Source organism: Vicugna pacos, chromosome 3 (assembly GCF_048564905.1).
Source record: "Vicugna pacos chromosome 3, VicPac4, whole genome shotgun sequence".
In the NCBI taxonomy this organism is placed as follows: Eukaryota; Metazoa; Chordata; class Mammalia; order Artiodactyla; family Camelidae; genus Vicugna; species Vicugna pacos.
In genome coordinates this window covers 81,820,909-81,844,105 of record NC_132989.1, presented here as the reverse complement: position 1 = coordinate 81,844,105, position 23,197 = coordinate 81,820,909, and the positions used below count along the sequence as shown (strand labels likewise).

Here is a 23,197-nt window from a genome sequence, read left to right as displayed (position 1 = left end):
AGGACATTATTAACTTCTTCATAGAATGGTGCTTTCTTGGGAAGATTAAATGAATCAACATGAAAGCCTCCCTCTCTCTTCTGATGTCTATTAATATACACACGTATATGTTTGCTTTACATGTGTCTGCAGTTCAATTAGTGCTAGCTGTAGCCCAGAAACTTGTAGTGTAGTTTGGAATAAAGTGTATATTGTAGCACGAGTCAAATGACAGCGAAATTTTACAAGAAAAGATACCTAAAAAGCTGCATGATTAGATGTCCCATGATCATACTGAAAATAACAGAACTCACATATTCTGTCTGAATCCACACTGCATACCAGTCAACACAACAGTCTCACTATTCAAGACAACCTTGAAACTTGGGCTTTGTTACTCTAAATACAAAGAGGAAGAATATGAAGTTCAGAGAAAGTAGGCCACTTGGTCAGGAAAACAAACAGACCCACTAGGACCCCAAGCCTGGTCTCCTTCCATGAGGCCATGCAATCCTGACTCTGCAACAAGGTAGAGTGCATGATTCTTGAAAAAAGCGTAGAATTTGGGCAGGTCAAGAGGAGAGAGGAACTCTTCAGGAGAGGGGATGGTGAGTGGAGGCATGGGGATGGAAACAGAGAAGGCATATCTGTGAGACAGCTACAAACCAGCTTGTCCAGAGATAAACTATGTGGGTGAGAAGCAGGAAACAAGACCATGAATACTAGGTTGGGGCTAATTTTAGAGACCTTGAATGCCAGACACAGGAGTGTCATTCAATAGCTCATACAAAAAATGAGAATTTATTAAGGAGCCACTGTGCTGCATTGTGGAGATATCAAGACATAAAGGAAAGAAAGAGAGGAAGGAAGGAAAGAGGGAAGGAAGGAAGGAAGGGCTAAAAAACAAATCTGGCAACAAAATAGCTTTGTGGGGTTAAGGGTACATTTACCCTAGTACATGGAATAATACTCTGGGGCTGTGGCAGAAGTCATGGTGGAGGACACGGTGACACAAGCAAGCGGCTATCGTTGGGATCTGCTATCATGGTATAGCAGTTGTCAAAAAAAGCTGCATAGAGGAGATGAATTTATTCTAGAGGTGATGGGCAATGAAAAAAAGATCTGAACAGTGGAATCATATGATAAAAATACCATTTTCAGGAGATTAATTCAATAGCATACAATAGGCACAATATGATGTTTAGAGACCAGAAACTGAGACTCCCATTCATTAAACAGGAAATTACTACAGCTCTCCAGCAAGAGGAAAGCCTGAGTTTTACACTGGAAATCTTGAGGGACTTGATAATGACTGACTGACAAGGGTGATGAGAGAAAAGAGGATTCGGTGATAACTCCAAGGTTCTGAGTGTAAGTAAACAGGAAAACAGCATTGTCTTGAAGAGGAATAAGTAAGTTCTATTCAGGAGAGGTGACTCAAGAAGAACGGTGAGTTCAGGTTAGCCAGGCTGACAGTTGCACTGTAGGACATCCAGGCACTTAGAGACACAGATGTAGAGCAAAAAGAGCTTACATTTCTGCGTTTGGCTCACCATCTGTCTGCTTTACAAACCCCAAAGAGGAGTTTACTTTTGCCAGACACTTAGAATTAATAATTTTATAAGTCATAAAAGTGAATACATGCTAATAAAAACAGTAGTAAATAGATGAACAGTTTACATACTGTATAGCACAGAGAACAATATCCAATATCTTGCAGTAGCTTATGGTGAAAAAGAATATGAAAACAAATATATGTATATTCATGTATGTCTGAAGCATTAGGCTGTACACCAGAAATTGACCCAACATTGTAAACTGACTATACTTTAAGAAAAATAAAGAATATACACATAAAAAAACAACAGTAATAATAAAAGTTAGTATTTGTTGAGAGCTCATTATATACCAGGTACTGTGTTAAGTGTTTTACATGTATAATTGGTATTATTTCATTTAATCCTCAAAACCACTTTCTTACGAGGGTACTATTATTATCTCCATTTGATAGATGAAGAAACTAAGGCACAAAAAGAGAAATCGACTTTCTCAAGATAACACAGTCAGCGAGTGGCAGAGTCTGAGTTCAAACCAGACAATCTAAATATGGACTGTCCAATACGGCAGCCACCAGCCACAAGCAACTGCAGACTTGATAGGGGTCTAGTGTGACTGAAGAACTATATTTGATTGTTAGTAATTAATATTTAAAATTTAAAACCCAATAGTTGATTCAGTTATTAGAAAACTTTCAAGCGTATCTGAAACCTGAGAAAGTGAATCTAAATTTCCAGTTGTAAATTTTACAAAACCTAACTACAGATCAAGCATGCTTGATGAAAAGTTAGCATCTAAATTGCTATGTATATAAAACACACACAAGATGTCAAAGACCTAGAAGGAGGAAAGAATTTAAATATTACATTATTAATTTGATATACTGATTCCAATAATAATGGTTGATTGTATATTGATGATAGTATATTGAAATTAATTTTATCTATGTTTTTTATTTTTTAAATGTGGTACCAGACACTTTAAATTACAAATGTGGCTTGCACAGTATTTCTGTTGGCCAAGTGCAGGTCTAAAAACTGAGAAATAAATAAATGAGAGATCAACTGCATAATGAGACAAATGACAGAGTTAAGGGAACATAGGTAATTTCCTTTTCCATTCTGGATGACTGATTTTTAAGAATGTCTGTAAAGAATAGAACAGTCATCTTAATTTAATGGGACAATGAGCCCTGGGTGTGACGGCAGGTTAATCCCCCACTCTTCTGTATGGGTCAAGTCTTTCACAGTTTTCAGGGAAAATAACAACTCCAGCTACCTTTTCTTGGCATGTCCTGTACTTGTTTACCTTTCAAAGGAGAATCATTTTGTTCACAGCTGTTTTCTGTCTTTCACCCCAAGCTCTATCTTCATGTCAATCTCAATCTGGAATTGATTTATCAAAGAGCCCCAGAGGAGATCCCAACAAGACTGCTTGGAGCTGTTCTGAGAAAATAATAACTAGAAAACTAGGAGTTATTCAGTATCAAGGCATAGCTTGTACACCTGGGTTTCTTTTTATGGAGGATAGTAGTCTGATAGTGAAACCTTGGTCTGTTCAAGAACTGCTGATAATAATCCAGATGTTTGCTCTCTTAAGAATTATGTGTGTGATAGATAGAAAGTAGGAGATTTTAACTAAATGGAAAAACAAAGGAGGAGAGCTAAGCACTCGTGAATCTTTGTGTATTACAAAACTTAAGGCAATCTCATTTATCAAGAGAAGAAATGTAAAATTCTACCAATTTTCTGCATTCAGTATATCTAAAGCAATATGTCCCCAGATTAGAATTATCCAGATGTTTTAAGTAGGTCAGAGTAAACATTTGATTCATTACAGAATGACCAAAGTCAGAAGTAGGAAATTCACATCTACTTGCCAGCTAAGGGAGTAGTGTTTTTTCCTACGCTTTATGCCAGCTGCCTTGACATACTTAGCATCTACCTGCAAAATACTTCAGGTCAGTGGATCTGTAGCCAAATACCACTATAAAAAATTCTGATAAAATTATACTTCTACATTTATATTATATCTGTATGAAATATTTTAACCTCCAGGATATATTCCAATTTTTGAGAATATTGTCTATGAAGTCACAGCATAGCATATAAACTGATCTACTCATCTTTTAAATTTTCTAATATTATCTTATTATTTATTTATTTACTTTATTTTTTTGAGGGGGGTAATCCAGTTTATTTATTTAATTTTTTTTAAAGGAAGTACTGGGGATTGAACTCAAGACTTCATGCATGCTAGACACGTACTCTACCACTGAGCTATACCTTCTTCTCTTCCAATTATTATTTTAAAGTATTGACTATACATCCTTTATAACAATTCTCTATAAAAGAAATCTGAAGTAATAAATTCTTCACAGATTTTTATTTGTAAGTTGTATATGATATATATCATATTAAAAGCACGTATGAAATACCAAAGTGCCATAATCTATAGGTTATAGTAATGAGGTCCTCACATTATAAGGTACATGAAAAGTAATTGCTCTGGCTAAGTGAAAAGAAGGCTTTGGGAAAAAGATAAATAAATCCATTAGAGAGGACATTAAGTGCATTTGAAACAATCTCAATAAAATACCCAAGCTCCTGGGAAAAGAATGTACCTAAGTACTGATAAAACTGCTTTCAGAACAACTAAAAAGGAGCAACACAAATACCACATCTGGACAAACAAGACAAAAGTGTGCCTATTGAATTTCCAGTAAGAAATGTTTGGTTAAAAGCAAGAGGTTATTTTAACTTTCTTTTTTTTTTTTTTTACAACCAATACAATAGAAAATGATAGAACACAATCTCACAGCTAATTCTCACCCTGTGGCTATGAACATATTTCTCTCCAGGGACTGGGTAATAGCACGTTATTTTTTGTTGGTTCCTTCCCTGTTGTCCTCTATAATTCCAAAATTATGTAGTTCTATCCATGATCAACGCATCCCTAACCATCAGGCCAATTTGGGTTGATTTCTGGCAACTATGCCACTTCAACATTCTCATTTACTATTTATTTCCGAGAAAATAATAATAGTAGAACAGATCAGCACTGGATCATCTATGTCTTGCTGTTAATATTTACTTTTTGAAAGCATTTGTTGGTTACCAAAAGGTTCAGGATTCAATTTGACAATTTGATTTGAAATTCACAGTCGGTTTAAAAATGAATGCTATTCTACAAAGCCCTTGCAATTTATGCGTCTTACAATTTAGCCAACATCTAGGTGATCTTAGCAATAAAATATTTAGGAACAAAGTCTGATGTATTTTGGATGTTTCTGTAAATTATTTATCTTCTATTCAAGCTGCATTTAGAGGTCTGCACAATAAATTGCAGGGTGAAAGTAAAGTTCTGAAGTGGAAACAAATAAATGAAAAAGGAACTGACTCTGACTCTAAGAAAAAAAAAATTAAACTTAAATTCAGCAAAGTCCAACTCACAAATGTAGATGTTCCCCCAAGGATCTATGCTTAGCCATCCTTGGTTCCCAACTCTGACTTCTTTTTACTCTTTGATATTTGTTTGCTGTTCTCCATCTATTTGTCCTGAAAAATTCTCAAAATCAGTTTATTCATCAGTAAGCCACTGTTTTCACTCTCCAGCATGCTGTTCCTCTTCCTAGTCCCTATTTCTGTTAACTCTGCAAGTCTTTTGCCAGAAATCCCAGAGTAATTGTGGTGTCCATGTATCACATCATCACAGAAACAGCATCCTCTTTTTTCTTCTTATACAGATTTTCAAGTCTTTGCCGATCCTTCCTCCATATTGTCTCCCTCACACCCATTTTATTACTACATGTACCACTTCAGGTTAGGCCCTAAATATATGCTCTCTTTAAAAAAAAAAAAAAACTTCGTTAAGAAAAGGGAACTCTCCTACACCATTGGTGGGAACTTAAATTGGTGCAGCCATTATGGAAAACAGTCTGGAGGTTCCTTAAAAAACCAAAAATAGAGTTACCATATGATCCAGCAATCCCACTCCTGGGCATATATCCAGAAAAGACAAAAGCTCTCATTTGAAAAGACACATGCATCCCAATGTTCACAGCAGCACCATTTACAACAGCCAAGATATGGAAGCAAACTAAATGTCCATCAACAGATGAATGGATAAAGAAGATATATATGATATATATATATTACTCAGCCATAAAAAAAAAACGAAATAATGCCATTTGCAGCAACATGAATGGACCTAGAAGTTATTATACTAAGTGAAGTAAGTCAGAGAAGGACAAATATTGTGTGATATCACTTTTATGTGAACTCTAAAAAAATTAGTACAAATGAAATGATTTACAAAACAGAAAGAGACCTAGACATAGAAAACAAACTTATGGTTACCAAAGGGGAACAGGGTGGGGATAAACTGGGAGTATGGAATTAATAGATGTATATCACCATATCACTATATATAAAACAGATAAACAACAAGGACCTACTGTATAGCACAGGGAACTATATTCAATATCTTATAAAAAGCTATAATGGAAAATTAAAAATAAGTATAGGTATATACATATATATGTATAACCAAATCACCTTGCACATCTGAAACTAACACAACATAGTTAATCAACTATACTTCAATAAAAAACCACTTTCCTCACAAATTTTTATAGTCACTGTAGAAAATATAAACTATACAAAAAGAACAACAAAAAATAATATTAATCCATCATCTTGTATGTCATCTTGTAATATCAGTATTACCTCTAGAGTAGATTATTGCTTTTACTCCCCTCACTGCTCTCCTTATTCTATCTTCTTCTGCTCCAAAATGTCTCTTCATTGATGCCATTTTATTCTTTCTTAAGCAAAGCTAAGATCCTAGAATTCTCCTGTTCAAAAATGTTCAACCTTCAACTCACCTTGGCTTAGGAAAAATTCCTTAGCCTGATTTTATGTCCCTAATATAGTCTCACTCTCTCCAATTTTATTTCCTATGATTACTTCTCAAGTTCATTAAGTTTTGGCCACACTTGTAGTTTCTTTCCCCCTATAAATGCTCACTTACTTTAACCATACCCATACCTGTGCCAGAGTCTCAACTCTACAAAATTAAGTGCAAACTTCAAGACCAAATGCCATTTTGCCCATGAAGCATTAATTCTACAATGTCCCCAGTTGCAACTAAACTCTCCCTTCTCGGAGCGACTAAAGCGTTTTGCTTCTGCTTTCTCTATGAATACAGTTATGAAATGTAGAGAGATGACTGGGACTCAAGTACCAATTCTAGCATTTAAGTAAGTCTATGGCTGTGAGAGCAAGACCCTTGAACTCTCAGGGTCTCAGTTTTCTCATAGTTGATGTGAGAACCAAAGGTGATGATACATGGAAATGTACTTTGTAAATTATGAAGTGCTAGCTAGCGAGTTCATTCTCTGCCAGACACTGCCTTTCATTCTCTTTCATGATTTAATTTGTAAGATCTTCCCTGAGCAGGTGGTGGTGTTTGGACCTATGTGCCTCTGGGGAATGATCCTTGAAGTCTTTATGTGTTTACAGTTCAATTTTTTTTATTTGAATTGTTCTTTGTTAAAAAAAAAATTGGGGGGGGGATAATTAGGTTTACTTATTTATTTATTTTTAATGGAGGTACCTGGGGATTGAACCCAGGGCTTCATGCATGTTAAGCATGTCCTCCACCATTGAGCTATATACCCTCCCCTCTAATCTGAATTTTTGCCTGAGCAGCTAGACTGTGATCTTTCTGAAGGCTGGAAATTCATCTTACCCAGTTTTACAATCCTAGCAGAGAACTTTGAACTCAATGCCTGTTCAGGAAGTGTTCTTGACTGGGTGAATACAGGAGTGAATGAATAAATAAATGAAAAAATTTACTGATATCTGGATCTCGTGAATCAGTTATTTATGTTTTGTACTTGTGTTCTCTCTTTAGACTATAAGCTCCTGAGCCCAGGCTCTGTGTGCTCTGTGTTGGTATCCATACAGTTCCATGCACATGACTTACAGAAAGCTGACTAGAAAATACAGCTCGGCTGGATCATGAACTGAAATGCCCATGCATACAAGACATTCCTGTATGACACTTTTATTTCTGGTGTGCATGCAATCTTAGTATCTGTTTAACTCTGCAAATGAGGCTAATTATACTTAATATCAATGTTGGAGTTCCTTCTTAAATCGAATATAAGAATGTCTGTAAACAGAGATATACCTTTTGATGGTGGAGTAATACAAACTTCAGTTGGGTCAGATCTTATTTAAGCTATGTTCTAACATCACCCTTTGTGGCGAGAATCCAGTCTAGTCAATATTACCATGGAGAATCCTTTAAATCACCCAAATGTAAGGCAAGATGGTCACACTATGACAGACCCTAGGGAACTGAGGCAGGGCGAGAACAGAAGATTCAAATCCCCTTACCCTTACTATTGGACATAGATCCATTCAATGCAGTGGCAGGTGGAGAAGGTGGAATTGCCTATTTAAATTGTTACTTCTCTCTCCTTTTTCTCTCCTGTTTTGCTTAATATGTATATTTGAACTTGCACTATTAAGTGCTTACACAGTGCAGTTCTACTGAATTGTTCTTTTACAGTATCTCCTTAGTCATAGCACATGTTAAATTTTTCAATAGCCTCTATAAATATCATTAGCCCCTGAGTAACTTAACTCCAATCATCCCTGTGGTAACTTAAATCCAACTCTGACATGGAGTGTCTAGAGTGGTACAGTAAAAACTGCTAGGGATGTGAAGGTTAACTTTCACTTTCCAATTCTTTTTTGAGGTGATTTTGAACAGGTACTGAAGTCAGAGACAATGGCAACCAATCCTAGGGCTGGAATGTTCTGCTTTCACAGAACTTTTCATACTGGATTTCTGCACATATCAGCCTTAGGATTCAAATTATTTTTCCTCCAGAGACAAGAAAAGTTTAGTGACAAAAAGAAACATCAAGGAGATGCAAAATCTCTTACAAGTCAGAATGTCCAAGAATTCCCTTGCTAGTAGAGGATGAATTCTACCAACAAACAATAGAAAGGGAAATTTTGATTGGGTTACTCTTGGTGTCATAGCCACTGGTTTCCTAAAGGGAGAGAGAGAGAGAGAAGACAACAGAAACTCGAGAGAAGAGAAAGCTGCCCGTATCCTTGATGTTCTCATTATTGCATGAGCAATTACCACGGCAACACCAGTACCATATGACTCATCATACATCAGATACCAGTATACATTGTTCAGAAATAACAGCATAAACAAGAGCATATATTTTCAGTCAAGGTGGCAGGGTCCAGAAGGGCAGCTGCAAATTTAGAAAAACTGTATACCCATCATAAGGGCGAGCTAAATAATTTTGACTATTCAACAGACGTTGAGACTTCTGTAGCTATATGTATATATAGTTTTCCACCTTTTACCTGGATTAAAAATCAGTAATTAAATGCCACTAATTCTTTATCTATTATGATAAGCTGAAGCTTATATGTTTTGTGAGCTGATGTACAGTGAATTCTCATACAATCATAAGCTCAGATTTTAAGAAGTCTTAGAGGAATTTTAAATGTTTTCATCATGCAAATTAGGCAAATTCATTGTTTTTGAAACTCAGTCATTGCTCAGGAAGAAACACCACAAAGGTAGAATTTTCTATTTTTATACTTGGGGTCATCGTAAAACTTTGGAACTGAGTACCTATCACCCAGAGGATTTTGGTGTAATTTACTAGTGTTGCAGAAAAGTAAGTGTCACTACAACAGTGAAAACAAACCAATGCACACAAAGCTGTTCTGGGTGGATTACACAGAAATCAGCGAGGCACAGACCATTTAAGAGGCTCTAGTAGTAGATCACATTAATGGACAGTATTAGTAAAGACAGAGTGGAAGTGACTGATGGAAGAATTTAACAGTAGGTAAAAGAGAATTTGATGAGGGAGGGAGGTGAAATAAAGGAAGGTGACTAAGACGACTCTTACATTTCTAGTTTGGATAATTGGGGCATAAGCAATCCATTAGGCCTTCTAATCAAGGAAAAGAAGAAAAGAAATAGACTTATAGAGTAAGACAACGAGTTCAATTTTGGCCATGAGAACACTCCAATAATAATTTAAAGCAGTGAGAATGATACAAGTTTAAATGGGAAGAGTGGTTGGGGCTTGAGATGTACGTTCGGAAGTTGCTAGAATGAATTTAATGTTTCTCCAAAAGGTACATGTTTATTTACTGTGTCTGATTACTTTCTTATTCCCAGTCGGAATAACATGTTTCATAGACATCGATTAAACGCCTATTATATTCCAGGCCTTGCACAAAGCACTGGACACACCATGGGTTAAGACGCTGGCTTAGACCCTGTTCTCATGGTCCCATAATTGGAGATGGAAGGAGGCTCTTAGACAACAAAATACATAAATATGGGATTACAAATGTGAGAACTGCTAAAAAGGAAGATAATGGTGCAATAAGAGGATATAAATAGGTACTTAACACAGTCTGGGCATTTAGGGAATGTTTCCCTGGGGATGACGAGGCTTAAAGGATGAGTCACATCATGAGCTACTGAAAACCACATGAATGAAGCCCTGACTGTCTTTTGAAATTTAGAACACATTCCATCTTGTCTGGAAAGCTGATTAGCTTTCCCTTGGACACCTGCAACTTCCTTCTCAACACACGTCTTCTCTCCAGGGCACCTCTCCTTATCACCACTGGCACAACTATCTTCTTTGCTGGATCCATCCTCCTCTTAGGGCTGCAGACAATAGGGCCATAGTGATCAAGTTCAAAGCCTTCACTCTTATTTCAAAGGCTGTCAGGGGATTGACTGCTCACTCACCTTCTTTTGTTTTTGCTTCTTTCAGACCTTTTACAGCAATATGTACCCTGTTTGATAGTGAGGTGCTTTCTTAAGCCTAGAATGCTTGTCAGAATTCACTATTTCATCTATCACAGCTTACAAAGTAAAATAAAGGGTGATAATAAAAGCCTTCTCTCTCTCTCTTTAAAATGGAGGTCCTGAGGATTGAACCCAGGACCTCATGCATGCTAAGCATATGCTTTACCACTGAGCTATTACCCTCTCCCACCAAAAGCCTTATTTTTATAGTATGAGTTTATCTATGTAGTAATCATGTTCAGTGCAAGATAAAATCCATGGGAAACAAAAACAAAACAACAAAAAAGAAAAAAATTGAAAGAAGTTCCCAACAGTGAGTAAGTAATATGATGTCTCTAACTGGATGTAGAAATGTGACTCACACATGAAGGTCACTGTGATAGTCTGCAGTCTCCTGTACTTCACGGCAGTAAACATTCTAAATATTCTAAATAGTCTCATTTTACTCTTTTTGGCAAAGGAGAGGCTGTATGGTTAGGTGATGAGCAAATTCTAAGCTGATGTAAAGGGACAAAGGTTAATATTTATGACTTTTAATTTTTATTAATATTTAACAGTTTTCAATGGATTGGAACATATACCTTTTTTAATATCAGTTGGAAAACATTACCTACTGTTCATCTCAGTGTTTTAAAATCCTCAATGATAAATAAGACACAAAGGATATGTTTTCAAATTGCATCTCCAGTGAGTGAAGCACATTAAATAATCATTAATGTTTCTCTCCAAAATGAAATTAAGAATTATTTTGTTAATTTACTTTTCTTTATCATTTTAAAATTGAAATATAGTTGGTTTACAATGTTGTGTTAGTTTCTGGTGTGCAGTAAAGTGATTCAGTTATATATTTTTATATGTATTCTTTTTCAGATTCTTTCCCATTATAGGTTACTACAAGGGATTGAATATAGTTCCCTGTGCTACAGTACAGTAGGACCTTGTTGTTTATCTATTTTATATCTAGGAGTTTGTATCTGTTAATCGCAAACTCCTAATTTATCCCTTCCCTTTCTTTTCCCTTTGGGAACCATAAGTTTGTTTTCTATGTCTGTGAGTCTGTTTCTGTTTTGTAAATACGTTTATTTGTGTCATTTTCTAGATTCCACATATAAGTGATATCCCATGATATTTGTCTACCTCTGTTGGACTTACTTCACTTATCATTAATTTACTTTTATTTTTAAACTTTTTTTTCATTGAGTTATAGTCATTGTTAATTTACTTTTAAGAGCAATCTCCCTCACTTTATTTTTGCCACTCTCCACCCTCCCTCATCATATTTCAGACATCTTATCCTTTTAGTTTCTTTGACATTCATATCAGGGCTTTACTCACACAGTTCTCTGTAGAACATGTTACTCATCTTCAGGCCTCATCATCTCCAGGGAAACATTTTCCAAATGCTCAGACTATGTTAGGTACCTATTTATATACTCTTACTGGGCCCTTGTCTCCTTTTTAGAGGTTCTCACAATTGTAATCAATTATTTCTGTCTTTTGTAATCATAATGAAATTGTTTCTGTCAGGATTTTACTCTGTTTATTTCTATCAGGACAGAGATCCAGTCTTTCCCATTTCAATTTATGCTGCAAGCTATTGTCAAATTATTCTTCCTTAAACAGCTGTTTGCCATCATGACACTCTTCAACAGTAGGAAAGATAGAATATATACACATGTACACACACACATACATATAAAAATAACTGTGATGCATGTGTAATGCCCTGATAGACATATAAGAAAAGAAACAGCAGCTCCCTAAAGAAGAAATTTCCACTTGGAAATAGGGCATTTGGAAAGGATTAACGAAAAAGACCTGCAGGATGAGCTGGGGTTCATCATAAAAGAGGGGGAGAGAGAAACTCCAGGCTAAAAATAGGTATATTTAGTAGTTTCTTACACCTAAAATGCAGAGTACATGTGGGTGATAAGGGAGATTTACAAGGATGGAGGATGTGAGGGGAGCAGCTCACAAACCTTTGGCATTGAGGCTTTTTTGTAGGCAATAGAAAGCTACTAGTGGAAATAGACTCACAGACACAGAAAACAAACTGTGGTTACCAGGGAGGTAAGGTGGGGAGGAATACATAAGGAGTTTGGGATTAATAGATACACATGACTATATACAAAATAGATAAACAACAAGTTTCTGCTGTATAGCACAGGGAATTATATTTAATTTCTTGTAATGAGCTGTAATGGAAAAGAATCTGGAAACAAACATATATGTGTGTATATGTATAACTGATTTGTTTTGGCTGTACACCTAAAACTAACATTGTAAACTGACTACACTTCAATAAAAAAATTAGAATTTTTTAAAAAAAAGCTACTGGTCTAAGCATGGAGGTGTGATGATGCAATTTTAGAGAATTAATTTGTGGATGACCATAGGAAGGAGGATGACAGTAGAATAAAGAAGTCAATGACGAGGCTAGGAAACTTCCAGGCAAAAGAGGACAAGGGCTTAAGGCAGGATAGTGCCCTGGGGATGGCAATAAAAGGAAGGAGAAAGAACATCCCTGATACCAGACAGGGACAGTGGTGAGGCTGAGGGAGGGGATGACTTTCTGGTAAATGCCATGGATCATGGAGGAAATGTAAGATGGCAAGGGTCCCTAGGTAATTTTCATTTCCAATATATTGAGTCTGAGTTCTCCGGAGGACCCTTTGATAGTAGACAGTTGTATATGCCGCTCTGGATTTGAGGAGGCAATGAGGAGCTGGAAATACACATTCTAGTTCGAACTGTGACAGCCAATAATTTTTACCCAGATGTGGGAAGTGTTCAAAGAAATCCTGATGATAATTAGAAGTTTTATTTAGTGGAATGAAGGTCCTCTTATTAGAGAAAGTATTCCCCTTTCTCCCAGACTTCTCCCCTTATGAAACTTGCCCTCTGCTATGAGAATCAGCTGGTTCTGATGAAAACCCACACATGGCTCACACATTCACAAATGATGTGCCCAGGCATGGAGACATGGGGACGGGTGACCAGAGTCCAGCAGAACATCAATCCACCAGGCCAATGGGATAGTCGCTCAATATTTGTTATCTCCTGTGTAATTTCATCTAGTATTTTTCACTTCACCTTGAAAAGCAGATTAATGTTTAGTACCTAGCCTGGAGCAACAAGAATGGATGAGATCATTTATTCAGCTTTCTGTAATGAAATCTTGGGAGTAGCCCTACTGAAAGAATAATAGGCCCTGACAATGCAATAAAGCCACTAATTCAGACAAATCAGAAGACAGGACGGTTTGAAGCACTGAATATTTTAGACCATTTGAACCTCACGGCCGTTGTCTATTTTTAACCAGGCTAAGAGAGCATCATCCAGTGGTTACCACGAGGAAGATGAAAGTGTTTTCATGAATACATAAATAATATCAATTGTCTGGCTATAAATAAAGGCCTTTAAAGAGCTTCAAAGTATTCCCCAATCCAATTTGTTTATATTAGAGTTTCCCAATCTTAGCACTATTGAAATATTGGGTTGAATAATTCTTTGTCGTGGGCGCTGTCTTGTGTATTAGAGGACGTTTAACAGCATCTTATTCCTCTACCTACTAGATATCATTAGCCACTCTCCCAACTTGAAACAATCAAAAATGTGCCTATTCATTGCCAAAATGTTCCCTGGGGATAAATCTGCCCTAGTTGAGAACTAGTGTTTACACTGATAATTACTTTATTATCCCACTTTTTAAAAAAGAACTCTAGAAAAGCACGTTCGAATGACTATAGATTCCAAATTAAAGAGGCTATATTTGATGAAGATTTAGTGTTCACAATGTGTAGATTCCAAATTAAAGAGATTATATTTGATGAAGATTTATGGTTCACAATGTGCAACTGTGAAAGTGGAAAGTACTTCTCTATACTCCGCAATGCCACACTTCTGCAAGTTCAGACTGATTGAATATATTTTAATGGAAAGATCACCGATTATTAAAGAATCACAGCCTAATTCCTATCTCCTTCCACAGTCATTCCTAGCACAGCATTTCTATGGGCACAGTTTGCTATGCACTGAATTGTGTCACCCCAAACTTCGTGTTGATGCCTAACCCCCAGTAGTTTAGAATGTGACTGTGTCTGGAGATAGTCTTTAAAGAGGTGATTAACGAGGCTGGGAGAGTGGGCCCCTTATCCAATCTGGCTGGTGTTCTCATCAGTAGAGGAAATCTGGACACACAGAGACACCAAGGATGTTTGCTCGGAGGACAGAGCAGGGGAGGACATGGTGAGAAGGTGGCCATCTGCAGGCCAAGGAGAGAGGCCTCTGGAGAAACCAAACCTGCCTACACCTCGATCTTGCGCTTCTGGCGAGAAAACAAATCTCTGTGGTTTAAGCCACTCAGTCTGTTGTATTTTGTTGTAGCAGCCCTAGCAAACTCATACTCATAAAAAATTACAAGAATGCTACTAATAATACTAATGAACTAAAAGCAATAATTTGAGTAAATGAAAGCTTGATGATTGGTTAGAAATCTAAGTGTGCAACTTTGTCATTTTTCCCCATGGAGAAAACAGGCTGATTAACATACACTCATTAACATATACTCATTAACTCATACTGATTAACATATATTCATTAGCATATACCCATTAACATATATTCACTAACCCATCCTGATTAACATAGACTCACTAACATATGCTCATGGAAGTCTCTGCTGTCTCCTGGCTCTTTGTATTGTGCTGTTTTCTGATCCCAGAGATGACAGGGAAAGCGAGCCTACCTACAGCATTTAGGAAAACAGGCTACAGTGTCAGAGAGAAGCAGGTGGGGCAGGAGGGAAGACAGAGCAGGACAGAGACATGGGGCTGAGCCTCTGAGATGTGTGAGCACCCAGAGGTGCTGGGAAGAGGTGCAGTCCTGTGCTTGGTTGTGAGAAGTGTTGCCCTAGAGCACAGATGCGCTCTGTACCTCAGGGTGCTGGCTAGTCCTGTCTCGCCTTTTTCACTGTTCCCAATTTTTGCTTTCTGTTTTGCTCAAAAAATGTTTTTGTGAGTTTTACATGTCAGCAGGACAAACAGAACTAGGGCTGACACTTCACAATTTTTGTAACTGATTTTATAAACTTGTGCGTGTCTATCACATTTCTGACAGTAGCGATATCTTTTCCCTCTAGGAACTTTCCTCTGCTTTAGTAGCTTTTTCTTCTCACAGTAGCTTTTTCTTCTCCTTTGTACTATATGGTTACTTGTGGTGAAGCAAAAAAATGGATATGCTTTGCTGACCTGAGAAAAACAAAAGCTGTGATCCCCAACCACTCAAGCCAGGGGTTTGAGGTCAGTCAGTGCTGTATGCAGATTCCATAGGGAAATGAGGAAGGGAACTCAGCTGTCCCAGGAGAAAAGCAGAGACAAAAGTCTTGCCAAAGACTCCGTACAGTGGAATCTAGGGAAGTGAAATATACACCTATGCCAAGATGGGTGAGGCGCACCTTCTCATCTTCTATGTATCAAACAAGCATTTCTAGTCTGATCTGGCTCTGTGGTGGGCACTGAGGCTGTAACAAGGGACAGGACATAGTCCACACACTCAAAAACCCTGTAGCTTCCTTGGGTGAGGAGGGGGTGGAAGAGCCAGATTAAACCTGATTACTTATTCTCTATGGATTACAACTGAGACATCAAGGTACCACACAATTAAAAGGAAGTTGTTTTTCTTGCAAGAGTAAAAATAGAGTCTTAGAGTTTGTGGCAGCTACACAGTATTTAAAGGGAATTTTTTTTTTAAATCATGAATATAGAAAATTATGAGGATCACAGATGGTGGGACTGTCATCCTCTTCACCATCAAGCTGAATTAAGATTTAGGAGTGTTAGCTGCTTTGTTAATCTTTTCACTGCTGCTCGTGAAATAAGAATTCAGAACAATTAAATGACCAAGTGGTCACAAGTCTAACACTGCTAATTGTCAATTTGGAAATTATTTCCCTGTGTTCCAAGACCACAAGCTGTTCTTGCAAGAACTCATTATTTTATAAGGATATAAAATAATGACTTGGATTCAAATTGAGCTATATTTTGCATGTATGATTAGATTTCCTACATTATTCTCTCCATTTAGTGGAAAGAAAGCTTTCTTTCTACCATCTCCATCTTAGGCATCATTGGCCAGGTCAAAGCATCAACATACAGCTCCTCCTCTTTAGATGTTTTCTTTCCTTCCCTCCCTCCCTCCCTTTTAGTAATTATCAAAGCAGTGTCCTTTCTTCCAAAGAGCACAATCATAACTACATGAAAATAAATGTAAACATGGTGTTTTAGACAAATCTTAGGTGAGTCCCAGTAAGCATCCTGAGACGATAACCATTTAATTTGGGGCAGATTTTAGTGCACCTAGGATGGAGATCTACCACGAGTCCAGATGTATTGTTTTCTGAGCAGATAAAAAAAAAAAAAAGCTCAAATAAAGACTTTAAAATTTACAAAATGAGTTATGGAATAAAAAGACATTGCCTATGATTTGGATCTTCCTTCATCCATTCATCCACCCTCCTCTAACCGTTGTTTTCACTATATGTTTGTTGTCATATTTATTCTTCTAGGAATAAAAGCTTTAGATATAATGATGTAATGATTCCTCATCTTTCAACAAAAGGCCATTTGTTTGATTTACTTGCTATATATAAGCAATATATTATACTAAAAGACAAGTTGGATCTGATATTTTTACAAATTCAAGGTCTATACTACAAAATCATGGTTATTGTCAAATGTCTTGCAAGAATATTTGCTTGCAAAAGACATGGTGATGCCTAATGTAAAATAATTGGGGATAAATTGTCTGGATGTAAAACATCATACGAAGAGTCCACACTCTGAGCATGTACACATCAGCTTATGTAAACACTTGATTCTGCTGACTTACACAAAAAATCGATCACTTTTAAGTGGTAAAAAATAAAGTAATGTGAATAGGGACATGGCATAGATACTTCTGAAGAGCCTACTTATGCAAATTTAAAATAAGAAAGGAAGGAATCAAACCCTCTTCAACTGTTTGGAAGCCAATACCATAACCACCATGTCTTTCTCAGTGAATGAGACACTAGTAAAGATTATGTAACTTTGTCAAAGCTTAATTATAGGCAAAAATCCTATTTATCTGTATAGTATATCCATTTCAACCAGGCTTTCAAGATGCAACATCACCGATTTGAAAGAACTTTTGCATTTTCATGACCATACGTCAACAATTTGGCATCTTGTGTGCATTTGTAGTATCACACCACGAATTATATACTGACGACCACTGAGTCGTGTAGAGGATCTCAGGACACATGCTCCTGAATGGACCTTGGTGTAGTTAGTTGCTGCCAGCCTGTTATCCATTCAAATGGTGCTGGAGCTCAACAGGGAGAGCTTTGGTACTTGGGGGAAAAGAATCAATTATTTTCCCACATACACACAAAATTTTTTTTCAAACATTTATTCCCATCAAATCAAAAAGCCATTTTTTTTCTCAGTTGAAAAGCTAACCTCGAAGCATTTGTAAAGGTTTGGAACGTTTTTAAGAGAAATCACTTAAAATCCAAAATTTCCTTCGTGTTTACAAATAAGGTCACATCTGGCAAAATGTATGCTTTATGCGTGAGTTTGCACATGTGTGATTAGAAAAGGAAAAGCAGAAGCCTAAGATGATAATGATTGTCTTCCAGTAAATTATGTTGCTTTTAGAGTTGTGGGTTTTTATTTCAAGAATTCATAGAATTATGAAGAATTGGAATTTTCACAGAGAATAGAACATTTTTGTAAAATGCTTCTCAAGTTCATTCTGAAATACTGAATAAAATGACTTTGTATAAAACCCAAGCTGAGGTATGATTTCTTGGAGCCATTAGTCAAACTGTATCACCCCTATTCTGACACGGAAATAAAGAAGCTAGAAGATAAAAAGTGTTTACTTACTGTACATCCTCTTTCCTTGTCATGAAAACACTGAGCTCAACTTTGAAATTCCTAATTTACAGTGTGACTTTGCCTGTGCAGTGTGTGTGTGTTGTGGGGCATGTGTGTGGCGTGAGACTGTGTGGAGACTGAGTTAGCAGAATTCTGGAACATTGATCTAGAAATGACATCTTCAGAGGAAAAATATCTAACCCTATTCTGGCCTTCACACTGACCACATGAAAATAAATGCTTTTTATAGAATTTTAGCGTATTTATTGCACATCGGCATTAAGGAATGTTATACATAGATTATGAGATACTGGAAATCTGGTAATAAGAGACCTTAATAAATATATCCATTATTTGGCTAAATCCTCTTTCAAATATTCAATGTGGGTGATTCTGAAGGTAACACAAGCACTAGCAATCTCTCAAATTCTTAAAATCTAAAGCCTCTGAAATCAGATCGGCTTTTGCTAACTAGCTATTTAAGCTAAGGGTATTTACCAGCTCTCCTCTTTGACTAGTTTTTTCCTAACTATCCAGTATGCTGAATTTCCAAGCTAACCTCTCACCCTGACCGTCCCAGTTCCGCAGAACTCCAAAGCATTTTAGCCAAAGGGTAAAACAAACAAACAAACAAAAAACCCCAAAAACCACATTTCCATGGACAAACAACTAGGAGAAAGGAAAGCAGTTACCGTCTCCTCTGTGGCTTTATGTCAATTGGCTTGTTGATTGCATAAGGCGATCCATGAACATAAACAGCGCTTCGGAACCTAGCCACCTTCCCCGGGGTCAGGTACTCACAGCCGGTTGGCAAACTCATTTTATCCAAAAGGCAGGAAGCAAAAAACAAATCTTAGTCGTCAGACCGGCATTCCTGGGAATGCTGGAAAGACCTAGTCAGAGAATGGATTTCAGACATGCTGCTCACTGGTCGCTGGGTGCCGTTTTGCTTCAAAAGTAAACGCGTGTTTCTCTGAGGCTACATGCACTCTCTTGTTTTCTGTTCATGGATACAGGCAGCTTGTTGCTTATTCCTACCCAGAGTCAGCGCTCTGACCACTTACTGGCTGAGTAGATGAGGCAGAAATTCTGTGGTGCCACAAAAACCTATTTTCACTCACACCAAATCTCTGAGCAGGCAGCAAGGTTTAATCCATTTTTGTCTAATGTCTAAAAGAACATCAGTCTAATGAAACAGTGGTTGGGAAATCAGTCCTTTACCTCTCGGTAAACACACCAAACATACATCTGATAGGAAGGAAATGATCAATTATTTGGGATGTTTTCAAAAGGGGAAAAATGTTTGGTAAACTGATTATAGATCTTTAGAAAATGAGATGTGCACATGGAAATGATTATGGCGGTTTTCCAATTTGCTGGTTAAAAAATTGTGGGTTCTTATTCATAAATTACTGTTCACAATAGAATTAAACTCAGTCTCTCAGGAACAAAAAAGTTGTCAGCAAAGGCCTTTGTATACTAACTTGGACTTTGATTTTTTTCTTATTAGAAATACTCTAATAAGAATAAGAAATGCAACCTCCAGCTGCTCATTGGATGAAGATCTACTGAAAAACTGATAGGAATTTTTTTTAAACAGTGAAAGACAAACTGGAGAAACTGTGAGTAATTCCAGAATCCTACCTACTGCAGCAGCATCTCAGAGAAAGTTGCAGCTTTCATTAGCCCACAGCTTTTACTAGTCCTCACCTCATTTCCTAGTGTCATAGCAACAAAACCACGGAGCCCCTTGTGTGTAGTCTAAAGATAGGAGGAGTTCGCAGTACTGTGCAGGGTAATTTTATATTTGAAAAATGATTTCTTATCCAGGATTTGAATACACACAACCTATTTATTTAAGAGTCCTGGGACCTGGGCAAACACTAAGTGTGTGTGTGGAGAGAAAGCTATATTTTATTCTGTAGTGGCCAAACTTAGACGCTGTTTGGGTTTAAATAACAGGCATCATTTAAATTCAGAATTTTTTAAAGTTTGAAAGGGAAGATAATTTTCCATTTGACAGTAACTGTTTTCTGTCTAATGATTCTCCTTTTTATACTTTTTTATTATAAAATGACACATGCTAATTTTAACATGTCAAAGGACACAGAGGTGTATAAATAAAATCCTTACTCTCTTTTCCTACCCATTAATCTCCCTCTTTTTCTTTATGCTAATTCTTTCAATGTATATACAGACATATACATATATGCACACACATACACACACACACACACTGACAAATGTATAGGTCTTCCCTGTCCTGTTTTTGTAAAGTGGGCTTATACTATATGTAGTCTTCTATAAATTTTTCTTTTACATACACACATATATTTTTTTCAGATTCTTTTCCATTACAGCTCATTACAAGAAACTGAATATAGTTCCCTGTGTTATATAGTTAGTCTTTATTGTTTATCTATTTTATACGTAGTAATGCTTATCTATTAACCCCAAACTCCTAACCTCTCCCCGCTTTCCCTCCTCATAACCACAGTTTGTTTTCTATATTTGTGAGTCTTTTGTACTAAAAAAAAAAATCATGAATAGTTACGTAAGATTCCATAGAACAAATATACTATGATGTATTCAACCCATTCTCTATTGACAGACATATAATCTTGGATTTCTATAAACAATGAATACATTTGTTAATATATTCTTATTGGTTGATGCTTTTATTCCTGCAAGTGGGATTCCTGCTAGATCCCAAATCCTGTGTGGTTTTCCCTTTAATAACCTAAAGCAATCCATACTCTTAAAAGTCATGGAGGAAGAGGCCCATTGTCCATTTCCCCACGCTCTTGAAACACTCTCTACTGACGTTCAACTCTGTTTCTTAACAGCAGAAAAATAAGGTAGCTACTTCCCCAAAATGCCCAGTGATTGCATACGATTCCTTGTGAAAATGAAATCGTTATTAAGGTGCCTATCAAGAAAAGGGCAGCCTCCCTGAACAGAGATCTACTAGGCGGAAGTCTGGAATCTCATCAAAATGAGAGAACACACCCAAGCAATGTAGAGTGACAAAGAATTTTTGCTTAATTTGCATAATGAAGGGGAGATAAAACACAGAGTTCCTGCTATGTTCCCGCCCTTCAGTATGTTTTTCTTAATCAGGATAAGGTCTCATAATTGGGGAAATATATAATTTTGCAATGTGGAGGTAGTGCCTAATGACTATCAACAAACTGTGATGTACAGCTGTGTAAAATTTATAGTTTTCAAGTTGAAGAGGCCCTTTGGACCTACTGCCCCATCTTAGAGAACAAATGCACAGTATTTTTTATCTGTGAGCTGATTTAGGGGTCTTTATTCAGTACTAGAGGATAAGACTTGATTCACATAAGAATTTCCTAAAAGGGGTAGAAATAAAAAACTGAAGAGTAAGACATAAATTTCTATAGGAGGGAAATAAGTATCCACTGATAGGTAAGATTCCTTGATTTTCTTAGCAGGGTCACTTTTTGCTTGTACTGGGCCATGATTTACCACGAGGCTGGCAGGGTTTCCTGGGGATTACTTGCACTCAAACTGGGATGAGACAGGATTACTTCTAAAATCCAACACGCCAAGAATTTAGAGTCTGTGAGAATGATGGCCAATTAGCAGGAGTGGCCTCTGAGGAAAAATCGAATCTTCCTTTCTTCCACAGTTCCCTTTCTCCAAGTCTGGGCAGAGGTAGTTGGGGGAGAATACAAACACACTGGAGAACTTTATTTTATCTACAGATTAACAAGTTTACAGCAAAATAGGGCTCACATATCACTAAGGAATGACCAGGCTTACCCATTCACACTTTTGTTTGTTTTGGCATACTGGAATTTCTGTGGCCAACAGGCATGGAAATCTAGCACAAATCTCACTCAAACACCCCATGATTCTAAGCTCGTGAGAACATTAAAACAAGGGCAGAAATCACATTAGGGTATCTAGAACATCAGGTTTTTTTTTCCAGTATACTAGATGTTGCGATGATGGTAACACCCTTAACAGCAATTAACAGCAATTGCCAGCAAGTAACAGTTTGCGGGCACAGGACTCCTGTTTTAATAATTCCAATATTTATTAACGAAGATTCTTTCAGCTCTTAGCTCTACCCTGTCTTGAGTTTGGCAACCCGCAAAGCTGACGAGATTCTTTCAGGACACCTAGATATCTATCTGTTCAGGACCCTGTGACAGGAATCATGACAGGAATCAGCTGAATCATTTTCCCTTACTTGTGGTTTAGAAGGACTCCCTCCCGCCCAGATCCTGTGTTCTCTGCCACACCGAGACTGGCAAGCAATGCTGCTGGGGTTCAAATCTGCCTTCAGCATTCCAGGCTTTGCTCACTTTCTAACCTACACACTTCTGGTGAATGCATCCTACTCAGTGGATTCAAATACCCATGGCATGCTGAAAAACTCTCACATCTTCTAGGGTCCAAACCTTTCTGCTGTTATAATCCACTGTTCATAAGAAAATTCCATCTGGAAGTCCCACAGCTACCTCATTCCAGCATGTTCTATGTAACTCACACTGATTCCCTTTCCCTACCCCTCAAGCACATTTCTTCCTGTGTTCCTTGGCACTGTCACCATTCAGCCAGGCAACTGCCAATCCCTTCTAATAGGCCACAAATCTTACAGACATACATAATAAATAGTTAAATAGTGTATTGGATTAAATAATATATTATTACAACATAATAATATAAGATTACAATAATATTATATTAATTATATTAATAGTAACAATCAATAACAGCTAACTTTGATCAGATGATTTCTATGTGGTAGACACTGTTATTGGTAAGAATTATTAATCTTCATAAAATTATATGAGTTGGACACTATTATTACGCTCATTTTGTAGATGATA

The 23,197-nt window shown here is 37.0% G+C and overlaps 1 protein-coding gene across 7 annotated transcripts in view; it reads right to left on the bottom strand.

Annotated features, from left to right (window-relative positions):
- PDE4D (phosphodiesterase 4D) overlaps positions 1–23,197 on the bottom strand; it is a 679,763-nt gene that overhangs the window by 356,083 nt on the left and 300,483 nt on the right. The window contains exon 1 of one of the 7 annotated variants that reach the window (XM_072958626.1): positions 19,025–19,152. The exons of the other annotated variants lie outside the window; for them this stretch is intronic. Coding sequence (XP_072814727.1) covers positions 19,025–19,152 — 128 coding nt within the window. Of the gene's footprint in view, positions 1–19,024; positions 19,153–23,197 lie in introns of those variants that run through there. 7 annotated transcript variants of the gene reach the window in all.